This window comes from Ammospiza caudacuta, chromosome 5 (assembly GCF_027887145.1).
Source record: "Ammospiza caudacuta isolate bAmmCau1 chromosome 5, bAmmCau1.pri, whole genome shotgun sequence".
Classification (NCBI taxonomy): domain Eukaryota; kingdom Metazoa; phylum Chordata; class Aves; order Passeriformes; family Passerellidae; genus Ammospiza; species Ammospiza caudacuta.
The window spans coordinates 58543059-58564231 of record NC_080597.1 but is presented as its reverse complement, the minus strand read 5'-3'; the positions used below and the strand labels follow the sequence as shown (position 1 = coordinate 58564231).

Genomic DNA, 21173 nt, shown 5'->3' with positions numbered 1-21173 from the left:
GAGATTTCTGCTTTGGCTACATTACTTTTTGACTTTGTTAAATTAACATCAATGTCCATGCTGGAAGGCATGTCCCTGTCACATCCATGTTGGAGAAGTCCCAGCCTTCTGTGCAGCACAATAGCCACATTCACACTACATTTTGCAAGAGGATCCTGTGAGATATCACTATGTTCTTCCCAGTTTCACCAACACAGGCACACATGCAATACTAGAACAGTCCCCTGGCTATTATTTTAACCCTGTGTGCAGTTGTATTGATTTCTCCAAGCAACAGACATTGTGCCTCCAGATCACATACATCAAACATAAGATACTGTAACTTAGCTTCTTGTCATGCTCTGGAGTGGAGTGGTGTGAGGTGCTACTGTCATCACAACAAAATACTCACAAGGGATTCAGAGCTGCTTGGGAACTGCACTTTTCTGGGACTGTGTCTGTATCTCCTGTCCGGAGTGAGCCTGTGCAGCCAGGGCAGGTGAGCAGCAGAGGCACCTGTACCCCAGAGAGACACAGACAGGCTGGTGAAACACAAGCTGCCCAGGGCTTCTGGACTCAACAAGTTACTGATTCACAGTCCAAAGACAACCACTACTCATTTCATCTGTGTGATTCAAGGGGACCCTCACTCTCCTCACCCACCATCCCTTTCCTTCAAGAGTCACGAGCATTCAGCAATGACAGCAAACATAGGCAGCACCTTAGCTGCCCTGCTTACGACCCAGGCACAACCCACAGATGCTGAAGACTTCCTAAGATTGGAATCATACAATCATAAAGTGGGAATTTTAAAGATATTATAGTTCTAAATTAGGTTGTTGAAAGTCCTGTGTATTGTTAAAGAAATAAAATTAAGAAAATGTATTTTTAAATTATTAAAGAAAATAATTTTAGACCCCTCTGAAATTGTTAATAAAATTATTAAAGAAGAAAATTAAAAACTTGAGTGTTAAAAAAAATCTGCTTAGAAAAAATTAAAAGAATAATAAAAAATTATATTCACAATTATCCAAAATTTTTGTGGACAATCTATACTTTTATGAACTTAAAGCTCAGAGAAACTGGAATTATTAGCACATGTGGAAGAGTTGCAACTAAAAGTAAATCATTCATGCACCATGTGCACACAACTTATTTTTTTTCAGGAGGTGCTTCAGTCTGTTTTTTTCATTTTACTCAGGTAGAATTTTTCTTAGTTTTACCTATGTATTTTTTTTAAGCTAGGAACCTAACTCCTGGTATAAGCTAAGCAGTCAGCCATGGCATTAATTCCAGTGATACCCAAAGGCAGGAAATGGCACATTTCCAAGCAGAAACCCTTCTAACATGGCACATAGACATTTCCCTCACCAGGCTGACCTCAGAGAGGGATATGATTTTTGTCCTTTAACAGGCTTTCTAGCTTTGCCGTGGAAACAGATCATCTACCAGCAGACACTAATTAAAACTTCAAGCTATCAAGATTTACTGTGTCAAACATCAATACAAAAAGTCCTTTGGTAAAGAAGGATGGGGGTGCTGGTTTGAGTTACGAAAACATTGACACACGGAGTGAGATTTACAGTGAAACTTTCTCTGCCTGAGAAATGCTTTTCATTTCAGCAGCCAGCCCTACATTAATTATGATTTTAAAAGGTTGCCTCTTGCCTCCATGATTTTTCTTCTTGCAGGGTGTGAGAAAATTCAGCCTCCAGAGAGGTATCCATGGTTGGGGCTCCTTGTTTACCAGGCATGCAGGGAGATTGTCCAGTCTCTGCTGTGCTGAACAGAGCAGGAAGGGAGCCATGGCCAGGCAGGGAGCCCTGGGATGTTCATCTTCACTGGAAAGCAGAATCGATGGCTGGCAGCTCCATTACAACCTCTTTTTTTATTCCCATCCCTTGCTAATCTAAGATGACTAAAAAACCTCAGATACACTCATATGTCTTAAATATTTCTTATCTCAGGTTCAATTCAAATTTTAACTCAATCATCCTGTTTAGGCTATTTAATTTTTCTCTCTTTTTTTCATTAATGCTATTTTCTTCACTTCTTATTAAAACACTTTAGTTCCCCAAGAGAAATGCAAACATCTCCTATTATATATGCTTTGTTTCTTCATAGTCACTCCTGACAGAAAAAAAAAAATTTAAAAAATCAGGAGCTGTTTAAAATGCTCTCACTCTTTAGAAGAGAGCACCTCAAGCCATTTGACTCAAAAGGAAGTTAAAGTGCCTTTGTCTGCTTTGTTGATATAAGCATTTTGTGGAAAGGAAATTCCATCACTTGTGCAACTTCCCTTAATTTCTTTTCCCACCTAAATCATTTACAAAAGTAATATCTACTTATATCTAACCTGAATAACCAATGCCCATCTTCACTTGACAGAAAACATAATCTATTAAAGATACAGATTTAGTTAAACAAAGTGTTTTACCATATAAAGTAAAACAAATCATCAAGGAAATGGTTAAGTTATAGTCACACTATTCTACATATTAATCTCTTTTTACTTTAAATGATTCATGAAGAACTTCTACACTGTCTACAGTCTTTTTCCAGTTTCATGCATGAGATTTAGGAAGTTAGATGTTTATTTTTAGGTAAAACTGTAACTATTCCTTTGCAACTTTCAAAAAAATAGGGTACCATCAAGCTAACTTTTCCTACTTGTAAAATTGGTAGGATTGTATTAGATATACAATTAATTACCTGTTACATTGAGAGAATGGTCACACAAGTACCACCAATACAGGCATGAAATTTTGCAATATTTAAGAAACAGCAACTGCAGCCTGTGGTTGTTGATGTAGTAGACTGGCCCAAAAGCACACCCTATTGTTTTTAGGTGGACCGGGAGGTTGCTGTATACATGCTCTTAAAAAGCACTGCTCTAAACTTGAAAGAGTACCCTCTATGTATTTAATTCCAGAATAAATGTCAACTTTCCCAAAATGAAAATAAACATGTTCCTGTGCCTGAAAGGCTCCACACACTACACACCCTTCTCTCTTTCTTTCCCCTTCTCAAAGAGCGAAGCTTTGCAGCATGCTCTGAACAAACAGAATTATTTCACCTTAAAAAGAATGAACTTCAAAGTCTATAACCTCTCAAAACCCAACAATAAAACAACAAAAACAGGAACAAAATAACCTCACCACCTTGTCAGCAGCTATCACCCTGGTTACCCCAGAATTCCTATTAACTTGGAAATTCTAATAGAGTTTGAAATCTACCCGATCGTACCCATAGTTCAGCTACAAGAAAAGGTCACCTGTATGGGGGATGTTCCTTGTTTCAGGGCAGCTAAGTTAAATAGGTTTTAAAAATAGTTAGGAAAAGAAATAAATGAGAAGTAATATATCTAAAAATAAAAAATAAAAAAACCCTCTTTCAAAATCAGTAGTATCTACTGTTATTTGGCCAGTTTCTTTCTGTTTGTTGGATGTTTTAGTTCTGGCTAGCAGCTTATGTGTCCCAGCACTCAGAAAAAGCCTCTCCCCCCTTTTAATAGCCCAGAAATTGAAGTTTAATAGGAAAGAATATTCTGTTTTCACCCTTCAGATAGGAATGTCAATCCACATTCTCAAGTTTCCACATAATAAAGACTTTTATTTATATAAAAGCAATAAGATGCAGAACACTTTACAACTCCTACAAAAGTGAAGTATAAGCAAAAACATCAATTATGACTTGTACTCATAACTTTACAAAAGCATTTATCAGTCACACTGACTGCATAACTGCAGTTACAACAATCTCTTGCAAATATATGAAGCCTACTACATATTGCAATATTTCACTTTGCCATCAGCATAAATCCATGTGACTCATTACCTTTTTCTAAAGGTATCTTCGAAACACTAGACTACAGATACCAACAGAAAAGACAGATGTGTTAAAAATATTAACAACAAATTTTAAAATTATTAGACAGATACATCATTTACTGTGTTATTCCATGGCTCCTACTGCTGCAACTATTAAACTGCTGTTTAAAAATTGAAGTTTTTAAACCTTCATTCAAACAGTTGATTTATTTTATTGGATTGTGCTGTGTTGGCTGCATTTGAAGGATCCAAACTACTGAGCCATCTGCACCACAACTGCTTTCCAAGCTTTATCTTTGTCAAAATCCTTTAAGGTATTATTGGAAACCTAAAAGTAAACAAATTTCAGACAAATGTAAACATGAAAAATGTTTTGATTAAAAACTGAAGTTCAAGCAAATAAACACCTGAGAAAATCTAGCAGAATGCAAATGTGAATAGGTACAGCCAGAGCTATTAAAATATTCTATACATTTGTAAATTGTATAGTTTTGGATATTACAGAGTTTTTATTTAGGATATAACAGTGTAAATTGTATAATACTTGAAATGTTTGGGTCTAAGAAACTTGGCCAAATTCCCACTTTAAACATGTTACTTAAGACATTTTTTCAAGACCTTTTCTAAAATATGACTGAAAGCCTTCACACCTGAACCTTTAACCCCAAAACCAGAAGCAGCCCCCATGGTGCAACTGAAGCAAGATTTACCTACATACATGCAAGCAAAGTAAGGTCTTGCCTAAGAACACAGACTTCTGAGAAGCCAAAGGGACTTGCAACTTCACCTATAACATTATTCATGTGTTTAAATACTAAAAGGTAAGCAAAAAAGTGTTGCTTTTGCAGAGAAAGTGCTCCTTTTAGCATTTAACACCTAAGTTCTCAGTGACTCACAAACCAGGAACACTTTTGTCAATAATCACCAGCAGAGATCTCTTTAGCCATGCCATGACCCATGCTCCAAAACATGACTTGCAGCAGTGGAAGTGCTGCTGTGCTTCATCTTTTATACAGAACCTAAGGCCCAGGACACAGAGCCAGCAAATAAGCAACCCACACCAAATATCCTCAGCAGCCTGAAGGGACATAATTCCAAAGCTTTCCCTTTCCATTAGCAGATGTTTACTAACTTGACTGATTTCAGTCTCTGCTCCCAGTGCTTTCTATCCAGTGCTAGACTGAATCCAGCACTCTCCTTCTAGTGAAGTAAACATGAGTTACTCTCTGAGAGTCTTTAAGGATACAGGGTTTAGCTCTGTACAACAGAGGAAAGCCTAAGCAGTACAGTTCTGTGTCCCATGTCATGCCCAGTTATCATCTAACCAGGAAACTATTATCTTGATTACAAAATTAAGTTTCATAGAACAGCTTTTAATTGTGGTCTGAATTAAGATCAGAATTTAAGACCACAAAACATTATCAAAAAAAGTATTTTAAAATAGGCATTTTCAAATTTTCTAGTGGGAATAAATACAAACCTCTGTTGTTCTGTATTCCTGTTTCTTAACCTGTGATGGTGTCCATGCTGAATCTTGTAGTTTCATTTTTGTCTTGTAATTCACACACTGTATTACAGTTCCAGTAGTAAGGCATGCCTGAATTAGCAGCATCAACATCAGAAGCAACAGAAGTACATCATAAGATTGCTGAAAATAGACATACATTGTTAATTACTTGAATAAAATATTTGATAATGTTCCCATGTCTATACTTTAAAAATTCCTATCTAGACTTTTTTATCAAATTATAATTTACAGTTTATTTCAGCATAAAGTTTCAACCAAAATTTAAGTGCCTGAGTTTGTTGAAAGTAGAAGAGATCTATAGCTTCTAAAAATATGTTAATTTATCAAATTATCTTTTCCTTTGGAAACAGAACAGAATTGAGGAAACTATCTTCTAAAATAGTGTCCTACTGCTGGTTTTGACCTAAGCAATGTCACAGCTATGCTTGGGCCTGGCCCTATGCCTTGCTGGCTCTGACCTTGCCCTGCTGACCTGAGTTTCTGGATGACATTGGATTTGCTTCAGTATTGTGGACTTGCCTGGCAATCACTGCACCTGGCTACTATGGCTGGACCTGCCTTTCTTTACTATTTTTTGGGATGCTGTAGGACTGCTCTGCTTGCCAATTAAGTTTCCATTCATTTTCTGTCTTGCTGTTTCCTCCTGCTCCATAGTTCATCACCCTGTGCAGAGCAGCCCATTCTTGTAACCACACACAAAGCAGAGTGAGAATGTAAGAAATGCTCTGCAGGGCCACACCAACTGTCTAGACAGTGCAGTCATCTGTCTCCAACATGGGTGACAGAAGCTACTTAAAGAGGGGATGTGAAATGTCACCATTCCTGAGGTTCAACAACACAGTACACTCCTCCAGAATAACAACAGGATCACAGAAGTTGATTTTCCAGTCCCTGAGACATCAGTTTATTAAACATTTTCTCTCTTTCCTTCTAAAGTTACAAGACTACTTAATGACTAGTGGAGACTCTTAATGACATTGGTCTAATGCCCCTAAGTGGTTCTTTGAACAACATCAGGGATTGGCAAACACTTTGCCAGTAGAGCACAAGAAAGCTCTTCAGCAATGCACAGGTAACATTTCATACTGAAATGCTTTAAACTTTGCAAACTGTTTCTTCTCTGCCCAAATCCAGACTTTGAATAAATACAGGTGTAATCTTACAATCCCAATGATTGGTAAGCATCCTAAGAAACAGAAAAATGTACTCTTCAAAGACTCCTAGAATCTTTAATTTAAATACTACAAATTATAAAAGTCTCAAGGAGTCTAGCATACTGTATATTATTTTTACTGTGTCTTTAGAATAAAATCCTATTTTAAAACTACAATTTCAGGGTGCCAATAGATGTAACATAATTTCAATTATATAATAAGTCAAAGAAGAGTTTTTAAATAATTTCAATAACATTTCGTTCAATCTTTATAATGCAGTACCTTGTCTTCATATATTCCCTGATTTGCTACTGCCTTGCTACTGTAACATATAGAAGTTCATTTTTCAATTGCATAAAAACACATACTTTAACAGCAGGTGGATAACTTTTAAAGATGTCAACAACTTGCATGATACTGAAGGATAAGTATGCAGAAGCAGTGAACAACAAAGGAGAGGTAACACTGCTAATGGCAATCAGGACCTCAACCTAAAAAATAAGATAATACATGTTAAATAATAATCTAAAAAATTAACTCTGGTTTGTGAGCCATGTCTCCTTGAATCAAGCATAACAGAAGTGCGTAAAACTGCGTAAGATTATACACAAAAGACAAATACTAAGAGCTATCCACATTTCATGAAGATACAGAAGCAAGATTTGTATAACCTAAATTTCCTAGCCAAAACACTGCTGGCTTGTAATTCATATTTCATTCAATACAGATGATGACATTTTTGCTTTATTTTGTAAGAGCCTTTGATACACACCTAGAGGAAGTAATACCCAATCTAGAGAGCCAGTATAGAAGCCACCATTTATTCCTCAATTTATATGAAGCAATGAGAATTAAAAACAGATATTGCAGACTTGCAACCTAAAATACCTTAAGCAAATAAATTTGAGTGTCCTGAGGCAAATTTACTGCCACACAACAGCAGCTGAGCTTCACTCAAATATCACCCCTACAGGATTATACTCTGACTTCAGTTGTGGTTATGCCTCATTACTCACTTAAATATGGTCACATGACTATTAATTAGAACAGATATTTTAGGGAGCCTTAACTGCACATCTAGAACATTCAAGGAATAAATTCACTCTACTGAATATTATTAGTTCTTGCTGCTAATCACAAAGATGAAGAATTTGTTTAAAATAGGTTCTAGGTCCAGCACAGCCTGCACACCTAATTTTCTTCTTTCAGAAACCACAACAGATAATGAAAGAAAAAGGGAACTTCATCTCAGGAGCTTGAAAGCAGTTCTTGCCATACCATATGAGGCATGTCATTTTTCTATAGTAGTATCTTTTCCCACAGAATTGGTACAAAATATCCAAAAACCAAAACAGAACAAAACAAAAAAAAAAAAAAAAAAAAAAAACAAACAAACAACAACCAACCAAACTCTTCAAATTCTTTTCTAGAACTGATTAAATGAGGCCTCCAAAGGACCTGCTGGAGTTCTTTTAAGGGATACCAGCTAACACTCCTGCTACATATTTATTTGTTACATTTTGTAGAAGCAGCTAAAAACAAGTGAGCAAACTTGATTAGTGCCCATTATCAGGCAGATTTTCTTAGCATTATTCCACTTTAATTTAGAAGTCCAAGTATTTTACACACTTACCAGACATTTACTTGGATATTCAGCAGCTACATGACTTGCAATAGCACTTGGAAAGCACTAAACAAAAGAGTGCAACAAAATAAGTATTTATTAACTTGAAAATTACAAAAATTATCATTGAATTACAGTAATTCCCACTATTCACAGCTCTTTTCTTTTGTGAATTTTGAATGCTGAAAAGCTTGTTTATGAACTTTTTCCACTTCATGCAAAGGGATTTTACAGACACATGTATAAACCTAGTGGTCATTGTCTTCTTTCCCAATCAGTTCCTCTGTGGCAAGCAGGGTGGCACAACATCCTTTCTGAATCCACTGCTCCTGGGTACAGGCTGTTATTAAGGATAAGGGTTACCAATCACAGTCTCAGACTTTTAAAACAGGTAAAACTGAGGTTAAATAAGATATTCTAAGGATTTTACCATGCTAAAATGAAATGAAACTTTTCCTTTTGCAGCCTGAAATATTCTAAAACCTATGACTTTTTTTGACAGAACACCTCACTTCAAATACACTTGTTTTAATACTCATTTCTGTTTTACTGAATTGAGGACTGAGAATGTATCAGAACGATTTACTGAAGCATTGCAAAACAAAACAGATGAAAAATATTGCATAAATATATTAAGTAATTGAAGTTTTAATTAATTTGCTAAGCAGCAATTCCCAAACAGTATTAGAGCCAAATAAATACTCCACTGGGGAGGAGAAAAGTGAAAAAAAAAATGAATAAAAGCCATTGTTTTAAAAGAGTAGCTTCTATTTGCACTACTTACAGCAACTAAGATCCAAAAGAATGTTACTGAGAGGTATGGACCTGAGACTAGAACATCCATATTCAAAGCAATTATTCCACCAAATACTGATGAAATTCCAATAATCACCTCAATTACCTAAAACAAGTAAGAGCACACAAATTATTAATAACATATTTGAACATGAAATTTCCTACTTGCATATAGAAAGGACCTCAGTGGAAAGAATAAAATGCATTTATGCTACTAGCTAGGCATAAAGTCCATGTTTTCCAGATCTAAAATGTGGCAAAACACTAACTAGTTTAAGTAAAAACAAGATCAGCTTCATTATACATATTTATGCTTTCATTTATTAGCTCCCCTGAACAATAGTTCAGTTTACACTATTTATCCTTATGTCATTATGTAGTCTCCTTCCCATAATAAAAAGCAGTTGTGATTTATCTTGCAATCTTCTAAAAGGAAATATTTTACTATATATCTCTCATTTTTGTCTTTATTCTTTCAATTCTTAGCTACAGTGATCTCTTCCTGGCTTTAAAGAACCTTAGCACTGACAGAGGTGAAATAATAAATTGATTCAATTAAACAATGCTTTTCTTACTGAGTATGACTTAAGAATTCGAGCAGGAAAGCTGACATTGCTCAAAACAATGGCACTGTCGTGTGCAGCATTCTAGAGGGGAATAAAAAAAGTCGTGATAAAAAATGTACAAAATACACAAATACACATTTCTTTCTACTATCTTATACAACCTCTTACAGGTCCTAACAGTGGTACTTAATATCTGATTGGCCCAGAAGAGGTGACAGTGACACATCACAGTGTCCTCCTGGGTAAGACCACATCAATTACATTAAAACCAAATTAATTAGTATCAGATTAGCTGTTCTACAGCCACCATTCAATAATGAAATATTTTCATCTTGTCTCCTTTTTCCACCTTCAAAGAATATACTTTTTTCCTGAGCCTTCAGATTTTACAGATGTGGATTAGCACGAGACAAAGGAGGACAGGGCACTACACAACTTTATCAGCCAGTATTTCCAGTGTAACATCATGTTTGCTTCATTCTAAAAGAAGTACTGTTGTAGAAAAATGAGGGTGGGGTTTGGGAAAGCACTAGTGAATAAAGAAAATTTTATCAATAGCCCCAAATCCTGAAGCCAAGAGTCATTGTGCAGATACCACCAAACCAGCATACAAGACAAATACTTTCTCTACATCAGGCTTCAAAAAGGTATTGTTTGCATACATACAAGTTGTAGTACTTTAATATTTCAAACATCAAGTTTCATTCTACAAAACAGAAATAAAACATTTGCCATACCCATTCATGGGATATTCAAAGAACTCTGTGCTATATAATTTTCAATGGGTAATTTTGAGTGGGGTCATTGCACTTTTAAAAGCTAAAAGAAGAAATAACTGTTTAGTATGGTACTTTTATTTGTAGTTCAAATATAGCTTTAGCATGCAAAGTTATATACTGGTGATGCCAATAAATTTTCGGCACATGTAATACAGGAAAATGGGGAATTTTTTACCATGCACAATCCTTAAGGGTACCTACTTTCTTTCTTGTACAGCAGTCTTCAGTAGACCTAGCTGAAATGATCACAGTAGTTGCCATGAAGATTTCCAGCAGAATAAGTAGAATCAAGTTGAAATTTATCTGTCAGTAAAATCCCAGACATGAATGAGTTATGTCTTCCATATGAAAAATAAAGGAAGGGGCTGAGTCTAGCATGATTAGGCAGGTTGTCTAGTTTCTGTCAGATTTAGACACATCTACTGATAACATACTTTGTTATCTATTTTCTTGGCTCTTGACAAACTTCAACAACAACATAATACTCAGAATGCCTAATCTAAGAAAGAAACATTTACTTCATTTATGGAAATATTTTGCCTGAAGATTCTGTCACTGTCTTCCACTAATGGAACATTCTCAGGGGAAGGAGGGCCACAGGTCACAACTCCTAGGCTGCAATCTCAAACAGTGTGCTACCACACTGGACACTGAATGAAAACACAAACCAAAGAATCCTTCACCAAGGATCCCGGTTCTGTGCCCTGCTCAGTGCTGGTAAAGCCTTCACAAACACTCTTCATGGGTTCACGATGCTTGCAGACTACATTGCAAAACCATGGATGCTGCCGATGCTCATATTCAAGAGACTAATAAGTGAATGCAATACTTAATGTTGCTTTTTTGTTCCTTATTATTCTCATGAAAAGAGACACCTACACTGCATGGACTGAATCATTTCCTAGAGGCACACAAGTTAGGAAGAGTGGATCTCCCTATCTTGTCTTCAAAAGCGCCATGTTTTTCCATCAGCTGCCCCAAAAAACATCTGGTAGTCAGTCAGGCCATTGGGGCAAAGTACCAAAAGTCTAGCAAGAACTGACACCATTCCAAACCTATACAATTACAGCAAACCATTATTCAACAACTCAGAACAGAATGATATTGTTTCCTCATGTCAGACCTGCTTTGTTGATGATGAAATCTTCATCTCTCTCTGACACATATCTTTCAGCACATGTTTTTTGAAAAATGTAGTAATTGGCAGATTTAGGAGGCTTTTTTGGACACTGAAATTCACTTTTGCTTAGGAAATGATAATTGAAACTATGTGTTTTGCTGCACCCAACAGACTGTACAGTTGTACTAACTCTGCAAAGAGTGATAAATGTCATTTCTAGAAATGACATTTCTAGAAAATGTGGTAAATTTCTAGAAAATGTGCTACAATAAAGAATACAGGACTTGTTAGGCAAAAGAAGAAGTTTAAATGTGTGGCCTGCAGAAAAATTTAATCCAGATTTAAAATTCCCATGATTTAGACATGTTTTGACACAGCATTAACACTGGTATGAGCTCGCAAGGCCTCACGTTATACTTGGCAGTGCAGTGCCAAGTAGATGCACAAGTTTGAGTCCAGAAGCACTGTAACTAAACTGATGGACTATCACACTTAGTCCTAGGTACAAGAAGTAAATAACAAAAATTGAAAAAGTAAGAATAAATAAATTATATTCTTGTCAACATTATTGCAGGTAACTAACATTGGGCAAAGAGAAATGTAAAGTTGCTGCTGTATGATCTCTCCTCACAGACCAAGCAGGAATACTGGGATATTGGCAGCAAAGTAATGACATGTGATCTCCAGCCACCTAATGTCCTCCCCACCTTGTTTTTTAACAAAGATAAATGTATCACAATTAGTAATTGTTTTAGTAACTTACATTTATAGCTGATGGATTGAGGACAAGTTTGCATCCAAACCAAACTAAACATGTCGTTGTAACAGCAAATGTGGAGACAAAGAGAATCTGAAAATTTGGTATCTGAAAAACAGTTTCAGAATGGGTTTTTTCTCTTATTCTAAACATGGGGGGAATATGAACACACATACAGATATATAAAGACAGATTATATAGATAGATCTAGATATATAGAAAGATACATAAAATTGACAATAAAGTTTCATACTTACCACATTAATTTTATTCCTTGCTATAGCAAAGCTCACAACTGCTGAAGGAATACACTGGGAAAATTAAAAGAAAAGACTAGTGGGATCTTCTGCACAATGAATTTTATATATACTTCTATAGATGTATTTTATGTGTCTGAATTCATACTCAGTACACTTAGAAAAACAGAAGATCAGAACCTCTGAAGAAAAAGTTTCACTTGACTGAACTCATTAATCACAGTCAGTGTCTGAGAATTACAAGAAGTTTAAATATACCTTCCATATCCCTCAGTTTTGCCTAACTACCCAGCAAAATGTGATGAGTAAAAGAAAGAAAGTCTTTCATGAGGTATTTCATGCCTTTGCTAGTTTAAATCAACTCTAGGAGGCCTTGAGCAGGAGAAAACAGTGCTACTCCCAAACTGGACCTGCACATTCTTTAGACAATCATCCTCACTGAGTATGCTAAAATTTGCCCAATCTCAAAACAGTTCTGAAGAACCTTGTGAAAATCTGCTGAGTCAAGACACACTTGGAGAATTGTGCCTGGGATGTCCTTTTGGCTCACTGGGAACTATGTTTCCCTACTTGAGGACATAGAGAAATGGAAAAGTCATGCACCAATAAAAAGTCTCACAAAGTAATTTCTCTATCCTTTCACTGTTCCCCACCACAACAGACACGGTTCTGTTACAGATCCAACTCTGTTTTACACAAATGCCTACTAAAATTATAATAAAAGTGTTATAGCATTATAATAACATTATAATAAAAGTTAAATAATGAATCATGCAATAAATGCCACGTTTCTAATTCTCTTCCCACACACCTGAACACTAATGGCTTAACAATGGAACACTATGAAGAGATTAATACTGATATGTAAAATTCTTGGCAGCACTTCCTCAACACCTAAATGACCTTTACTGAACATAATTAAAACATTCTTCTATGTCCTGGAGTTCCTAGAACACTACAGGACTATGTTTAGGCAACTTAATGCAAGTACTAGTCCAGATGGTGACAGTCTAGAGAGCAACTCAGCTTTAGGCTAAACGAGACACTTGGTGGCCAGCTGGCTCCACATCCCTCTAGGCTCTTCTGACTGCACCAACATCACCATCTGCAGCAGGAGCTCCAACACCTTCCTCACATACAGACACCAAACACACACACACCTTCAAACCCAATGTGATAACCTGCTGCAGCCAAAGTTCTACCAGGTCTTTGGAAATTTTCAAACGTGAAGTTCAAAGAGTCAAGATCGGGGCAGAGAAAGAGACATCTCAGTAACCAAACCAATGCTGCAGGGAATGAGGTATTGTGAGGATACTGACTTAAACTCTTCCAGCTTTAACACCTTTTGTGGAAACCCAAGTGATAACTCACTCACAGAGCAACTCCTGGGACTTGTTTGTTTCAAGTAATCTTGGACCTAACTTAAATATATAAGTCAAGTTGAGAAAATAACAACAACAGAATACTGCCACAAACAAAGCAAATACATGAGAGTTATTAATATCTAAAGCACAAACTAATTATATATAACACAGTAAATGTATATGTGCACCTCAAAGTACAGAAAAAAATACTGGGCTCTGGAAAATGTCAGCCATCTTCAAGGCATATTATTTTACTTTAATGCATTATTTTACTAATAAAATAATACAATTCAAGAGAATTTTAGTCTGCTTCGGTACATGGATAATATGGAAAAATAAACTGAAAACTTAACACTTTGAGATATAATATTAAATACATTTTGATAGCATACAGCCAGAAACCTTTCCAAATACATAGCAAGAAAATTTTTCTTAAAATGAAGCACAGAAAAACTGCTCAGCAGATTAACCTTGCATTCCAGTAGTGAGCTGATTAACAAAAATGGTAGCACAAACCCAGTTGTCTTTATGACAACAGTTATTCCTTTAACCATGCAACAAAAATCCATTTAATGAACTGTTAAATATAATTAAATCTTCCATGAAGAAAAGCAGTAGAAAAAGAAAGAATAAAAGACATAAAACCACAAAAAATATTTTCTATTGCATTTGCTGTCAAACAGCCACAGCAAATAATTAAGAATGCTTACTGAACCTGCTGCACAACGTAAATAATCCATTTCAGATGGAAAAATATTTCCCAGATAAAGTGAAAATCCAGAAGTAATAAGGAGGCAAGTCTGCAAAGCAACAAATAAGATAAATTTATATGAACAAAACTGTTTAAAAAAAAACACTAGTCAGGCATAAATCAGTAATCAACCCCTTTCAAATTGAGTTATTTTTAAGAAAGCAGTTTTTGTGTGAATAAATTTGAAGAAAAATATCAAAATACGCTGATTTCTGAAGATATTTTGCTGGTTACTAAGACCTAATAATGAACAATGTTCATGTTTAAATCAAGAATTTCGTCCTGACCTGGCAAATACCTCAATATAACTCAAAAGGTAACTGCAGTGTTTAGTGGTAAAAATGTTTCAGAAACCTCAGCTATGTCTCTACTTTGCATTCCCTGCTTGAGTCTACCAACATTCATTATGCGTATGGGCAGCTGGGCAATTGCCAACTAGAACACAGCAGTAAAAATAGTATTGGGATACATTAATGAAGTTTCTTCCACTGTATTCTTACATCCCTCCAAATTCTCTTCCTGTCTTCATTCAGTGGCACATCCAAAAATGTTCAACTGCTCCTCTTACCTTAAAAGGTTTATTTCATAACTACCACAGTTACACACTCTGCAATAAGCCATTAGTGTCTTCTACTAACATTATTTTGGTTTTCCTTGTCATTCCTATGAGTAGGCATTTCTTTGAAGGAGCTAGGAAAGGTAAGAGACAGAACTGCTCTTTTGTTTTATTTGGTTATTTTTTTTTCATGTTGGAAAATTATTGGGGGTATTTAAAGAGTCCTTGTCAAAAAAGGACAGAAAATAAGGAAAGTGTCTGTGCATGTACAAACAGAGAGTTTTGGCAGACTGTTAGAACAATCTATGGAAGCATGAGTTGAAATTGTGTTTGATGCTCATCAAATGGTTTCTGCACCAAACCAGCCCGTCAGCCACTTTGATGTCACTGTACAGTTGGCAACTGCTCCCTGAAGTAGATGGTTCTGTTCACTCTGACTTACAGTGGTCAGCATGCAGACTTTCTCTTCTGGACACTGTCTTTCAGAAGGGTTGATAGACACTAAACACTTGGAAGAAAAATCTAATTGGAACTTAATCTAAGAGTTTATTAATAAAATTGCATTTTCATTTTATTTTCATTTCCCCATGAAATTAATTCTCCTTGATAATATGACTTCAGCAAATGATCATTAAATATTATTATCTCCAAAAATTTACAACTACTTAGTAAATTACAGACAGTTGTTCTTTTGGACAATTAAGTGTGAGAAAATTTAATGCAAATATAGCCAGCGCTTCTTTTCATGTGACAGTACATCTGAAAGGAAATCCAAGCCTTGCTTGTCAGAAAAGAAAAAATGCTCAGCTGTTTCCACAAAAATAAGGCAATACTTTTATTCACTGTGCATAAACAAGCAATTACCATATTAACAGTGGGACAATCTTAGTTCTTAATAAAAAGTACGCTTCAAGACACACAAGCTGACAGAAAAAGAAAAGATCAAATTTTAATTGCAATAATGAAGTTTAATTAACTTGGCCCAGAACATGCAGAAGCATATGATGTACATGCAAGATGAGTATCCTGTGATTCTAGCAGTGAACACAAAAATTCAAATCACTGTGTTGTTTGTGTAAGAAGCACAAGTATATACCTCATCACACTAACGAGTATACCAAATAATTATGTGGCTATCGAACCCTGATAGATTAATGTGGCAATCAAGTACCACACATCTTTTTAATGCCAAAATGCTATCATGGGAGCCAGAGTGCATTCAATAGTTAGAAGTATTTTTAAAAGAATACATATGGTCTGCATACTTTATATATTCTACCAAAAGGCACTGCTTATACATACACATGGGCTGATATTTACCACTACCAAACTTATTCTCTACTTATATGATTAATATCAATGATAAAAATAAGCCTTCATGCACCACCTCTGATTAGTAAAAAAATAGTCAAAGAATACCAGCAGTCTACATTCCAAATTTGCTAAATATGTTTCTATTTTTACAAAGATTTTTTTTCAATACTATCAGTGATGAAATTCTTAGTCTTCAAATGATGTCAAACAGAACAGAGAACTAGGCACTAAGAACAGGGCACTAAGGCCTCTATTTTGAAATTTGCTATAATTTAAAGTACTTACTCCCATCAGCAAAGAAAATATCCATGTTTTGTAACTAAAGCAAGGATGCAGCCTCTTTGACAGCTGAAGGTCACTGGATTTGATATCTGGTATATAATTTCCATTCTCTTGTTTTCCTCGCTCCAAAGTTGGCATCCTGTCATAGCTAAATTCTTCTCTGTAACCTTCTTCCCTGGTCATAACACTTCACAAAGGCAATTAAATAATAATAATGCAAGTTACAAAGAAAGAGAAAAAAACATAATTTAGACCCTTCACATACCAAAATCAGTGTTCAACTAGGTTTTTTTGTATTCAAGACGAAATGAATAAACACAATGTTTAGCTACTGGATGTATTTACATCTCAAAATACGTAAACTTTCTAACAACTTACTTGCATACCTTAACTAAATTTCATCCTACAGCCACAGTTCATAATGACATAATAAAAGTACCAACATATTTAAAGTTTGTGTATCTATGATACCTCAGTAAATTTCTATATCAAGATCTAAGAACCAGTTTTAGAGGTGTTTAGTTAGTGCATACCTCTATAACCAAAGCTTTTTTCTTTTTCAAGTCTAGGGCAGCAAAGAAAATCAAACAGGTTTCAATATAAATTCCATTTGATTTCAACACTTTTTATCAGCTATCTAAAATGACAGACTTCCCTATGAGTCCCATGAACACACACACCCACAATAACTCAGCCACAGCAAACTGTTTCTAATTTTCCCTGTACCAACCATTTATCTTGTTCACTTCATCCTTTTTTGCTCACCTCTCTGCTCCCCAGCCTCTTAAAATACCATGAGGAGCATCTTATATTAGAATTAAGGTACTGTAGATTTTTCAGCAGTTAAAAACCTTGGTGCTTACCTTCCACTGAGAAGTGAACTGTCAGTTTAAAGCAGCCCTGTGAACACAGCTGCCTGTACACTTTGTGATATTCTCACCGTTCAGTGAGTCATGCCGGCTTTGAAAAGTTCTCCCTTACACTTTGGCTTTCAACAACATCTATTCAGATATGGAACAAAAGCACAGCAAGAACTTCAGTTAAGCCAGGGAACAGGAAAATGCCTCCTGAATTTTAATTAAGAGAACACACTAGAAAATGACTGTACTACATCTCGTAGGGCTGCCTCCAAATCAGACCAACAAATTAAAAGTTTCATGTCCCTTTTTTATTTGAGTACTACCCCTTACTTAGCATCTTAAATAAAAGTTTCCTCACTTTTCCACTTTTGGCTATCATAATACCCAGTGATCACAATATCTAACAATTGAGCTCCTGTTTCAAAATAGCAAAATGCACATACAATGCAATATTCTCCTAGAAAAAAACCTACAGATAAAAGTTCAACTATTACAGTATCACAACAAGATGGGAAGCTCAAAAGTTAGAGGTTAGAAATCTATCAAGATTATTATTTTCACTGTAGAACACTCCTCTTTTTCCACTAACCCCAGTTTTCTGGAGTGCTCAGACAAAGCTGGCACATTTCAATCGTGCCATCACTCGCACTCACAGAGCACCCAGATGACCAAACAACATATTTTCAGCCCAGCAGGCAGCAGTGACATGCAATGGCCAGCGTACCTTGGACCCAGTCCTCCTGCTTATTAAGCAATGAAAAGAGGGAAAAAAGGACGTTTTTATCTTGAAGATGTTGGCACCTTGACAGCTACAGCAATGACAGGGTCTTTTGTCTAAACTTTAAACACTCTTGTAACCAAGACACAATTAAATCTTCAGTATTCTGAAGGGCATCACCTTCAAAGTATGCTAGAAAAACTTCTGAACAGCACAACTTCTCAGTTTGTACAGAGCGTAGATTTTCCTTTTTTCATAATGTCAGCCGATACTGAAAGAATATGAAAATGTTACAGTTGTTTTAATAGATTTAAACAGGGCTTATAGTACACCATACATAGCAATAGACACATCTGTAAACTGTGCTAGAAAAGAGAGGAAAAAAGATTGTACAGTCCAGCAGAACTTTCTGAAGTAATTAAGCCTTACTGTTCCTCTGCTCATGGAAGAAACACTGCACAACTATTTCCATTATCTGTTACTTTCCAAAGACCATGGTTTAATGGAAAATGGGTATTGCTTATCTGACAGCTTTTTCAGTGAATACTAGGAACTGATTGACACAAATTACCATAGACACAAAACACAATCATATTTTAACCCTTTTGATCAGTTTAGGGAGAAGGTTTGTGGGGGTTTTTTTTGTTTTGTATTGTTTATTTTTTACACAAAATTTGTGAGATAGGTATTTAGTTGATCTAATCTCTTTGAGTAAAAAGAATTTATAAAGTCATGCACCACTGACCAGAGCAGAATTCAAACCCTAGAACAACTTGTTCACAGTTCCATGTGTTTCAGCCAGTATTGTACCTGAAAGTTCCCTCTCTCAAGCATGGTTATACAGTGTTTTCCCAGGTTATTGTGAAATTCCTCCTACCCCCTTTCCTGTGTACTTCTCAGTATTTCCCATTTCCCTTTTGCACAGAGGTTCATTGCATAATTAATGCATCCTCTGCACTTGGCATCAGCATGAACAAAAAACACTTAAACTTCAAAGTTCAGTTTCTACTCTAAAAATTTTCTGAGGCCTTTATTTTAGGTTCCCTTCACCTCATGTTCCTGATTGGAGAAAAAGTCTCTTTTTTGTGCAAGATCAGAACCTAAGTCATTGACTAAGACCTTCTAATACTAGATAAGGTACAAATGTGGTGTACAAAGAGATTCCTCCTAATTCTAAAGAATGCATAGGAATTTTACACAAGGACTGCAGCAAGTATAACAATTGGAACACAACATGAGAAGCTTCTGAAAAGGATTTACAGATTAAGAGTTTTAATTTTAAATTAGGCCAAAAGATGTCAAGGAATGACAATTAAATCAAATAATGAGCAGCTATGATTAACTACATACTTCCACCACAGGACTGACCACTGAATAAATGCAGCTGCCTGAAGCAGCTATAGCAGATGCTTGGTCATTTGCCACAGGCTGTGTGCAATGTGAGCATCCCCCACAGTAATGACAAAAGATAAAAACCAGATTACCAGTTATAACTCAAGTGCCAAGGGACAATGTGACATAAAGGCACATAAACTTGCCAGAGTCCTAGTTTTGCTAATAAGGACTAAGGAAAAAGCATTCTGTCCTGGGCCACGTTCCCTAGCCCTGAACAAAGGTTCACACACACATTCCAAAATCTAAATGAACACCACACCTGAAGCTCTGGTGAAGTTTACATTTAGCATTCTGACCAACTCTTCCATTTTCTGATGAGTTAACAGCTGCAGTGTGAAAAACACTTCTGTGTTTTTTCACACAATATTTAATTATGCTACTTTAGTTCATTACCTGTATTCCTTGTTGAGTATTTTCACCTCTTTTAAAACCAGCTCTTTAACCTGTTTTGTTTCTCTGAAGCTGTTTCCTCAGTCCATGTTTCCTAGCTCATGTCCTGAGGCATGTACTGAACCAAGATCAAAATGTAGATCAAATAGCTTCAAACTGATGCTTTGCTCCCCTAGAATAACATTTGCTCCCCCAGTATAATACTTTGGATTTAATCCTTCATTTAAAACATCATCTTTTCCAGAAACACAATCTCTTCATCCATTACATTTTTGCCAGCTAACAGTTCCCTGTCAGCACTCCCACTGGAAACTCAGTGAAAGAAAACAGTAGTTAAAATTCTTTAAATCAACGTATCCAAAAGAGGCTAAGGCTCTCTCAGCACTTTTCTAAAACCAGCACTGACTACAGACACTCACATTTCTCCTTCCAATGGCATCATGATAGTTACTTCAGAATGAGACACTGGAACCTGTGTGCAGTCACTGGCAACCAGAATTTATTCTGCTCTAGGAACTGTACAGAACTCTGTAACAGTGTTAAACCATCTGAAATGCATTCCTAGCCCTTCTTTTCCTAAATAACGCTGAGTGAACCATACAGCCAGAACCTAAAAATTTGCCAAAGACAACTGCTGCTTTAGTCACACAACTTAGGCAGTGTATTTTGTGATTTCTACAAAAAATTACACACTGCTCTGCTCAGCCTCCTGAAAGCATCTCCTGGAACAGCTTTATATGGCAGCTCCTATTTAAACTACTGGGACGCTGAGCTCATCAACCCAAAAAACTTTGCTTTGTGAAACAGCATTTGTTGAACAAAATGCAAAGAGGCCTTATACAAGATACCCGAACTGCACTTTGTGAAGAGAACTGGTGTGAAAAACGCCAATCATTTGTTTTTAGAATTTTTTAAAGTTTAATAGTAATAAAATGGTTAAAAAAATAGTAACACAATTAGAGTAATAACAATTTAGACAAATTGAATGAAGACGATATGAGACAATAAAAACAAAGAGTTACGGACGTCCAGGTACCTTTTTCTGGGCATCACGAGCCCGAGAAAGGACACCCGTTAACAAAGGATTAACCATGAAGAACAACAGCCCGATGCATATTCATACACTTCGTATATGATGCATAAATTCCATTCAA

General features: G+C 35.9%; 1 protein-coding gene across 3 annotated transcripts; it reads right to left on the bottom strand.

Moving 5' to 3' along the window:
• Positions 1 to 3646: 3646 nt before the first annotated feature.
• Positions 3647 to 17605, bottom strand: MLC1 (modulator of VRAC current 1). 3 transcript variants are annotated; one of them, XM_058805597.1, is made up of 12 exons: positions 17520 to 17596; positions 16660 to 16843; positions 14464 to 14553; positions 12390 to 12443; positions 12139 to 12240; positions 10457 to 10558; positions 9486 to 9557; positions 8900 to 9016; positions 8125 to 8181; positions 6860 to 6982; positions 5290 to 5457; positions 3647 to 4137 (listed from the first exon to the last, which is right to left on the bottom strand). In XM_058805597.1, the coding sequence occupies exons 2-12, from the start codon at positions 16837 to 16839 to the stop codon at positions 4063 to 4065; spliced, it is 1140 nt and encodes a 379-aa protein (XP_058661580.1). In that variant the 5' UTR covers positions 16840 to 16843; positions 17520 to 17596; the 3' UTR covers positions 3647 to 4062. The 3 variants fall into 3 exon arrangements, with proteins under 3 accessions (XP_058661580.1, XP_058661581.1, XP_058661582.1); XM_058805598.1 differs by lacking the exon at positions 12390 to 12443 and having other exon boundaries at positions 12139 to 12225; positions 17520 to 17605; XM_058805599.1 differs by lacking the exon at positions 14464 to 14553 and having other exon boundaries at positions 17520 to 17605.
• Between the last annotated feature and the right edge of the window lie 3568 nt (positions 17606 to 21173).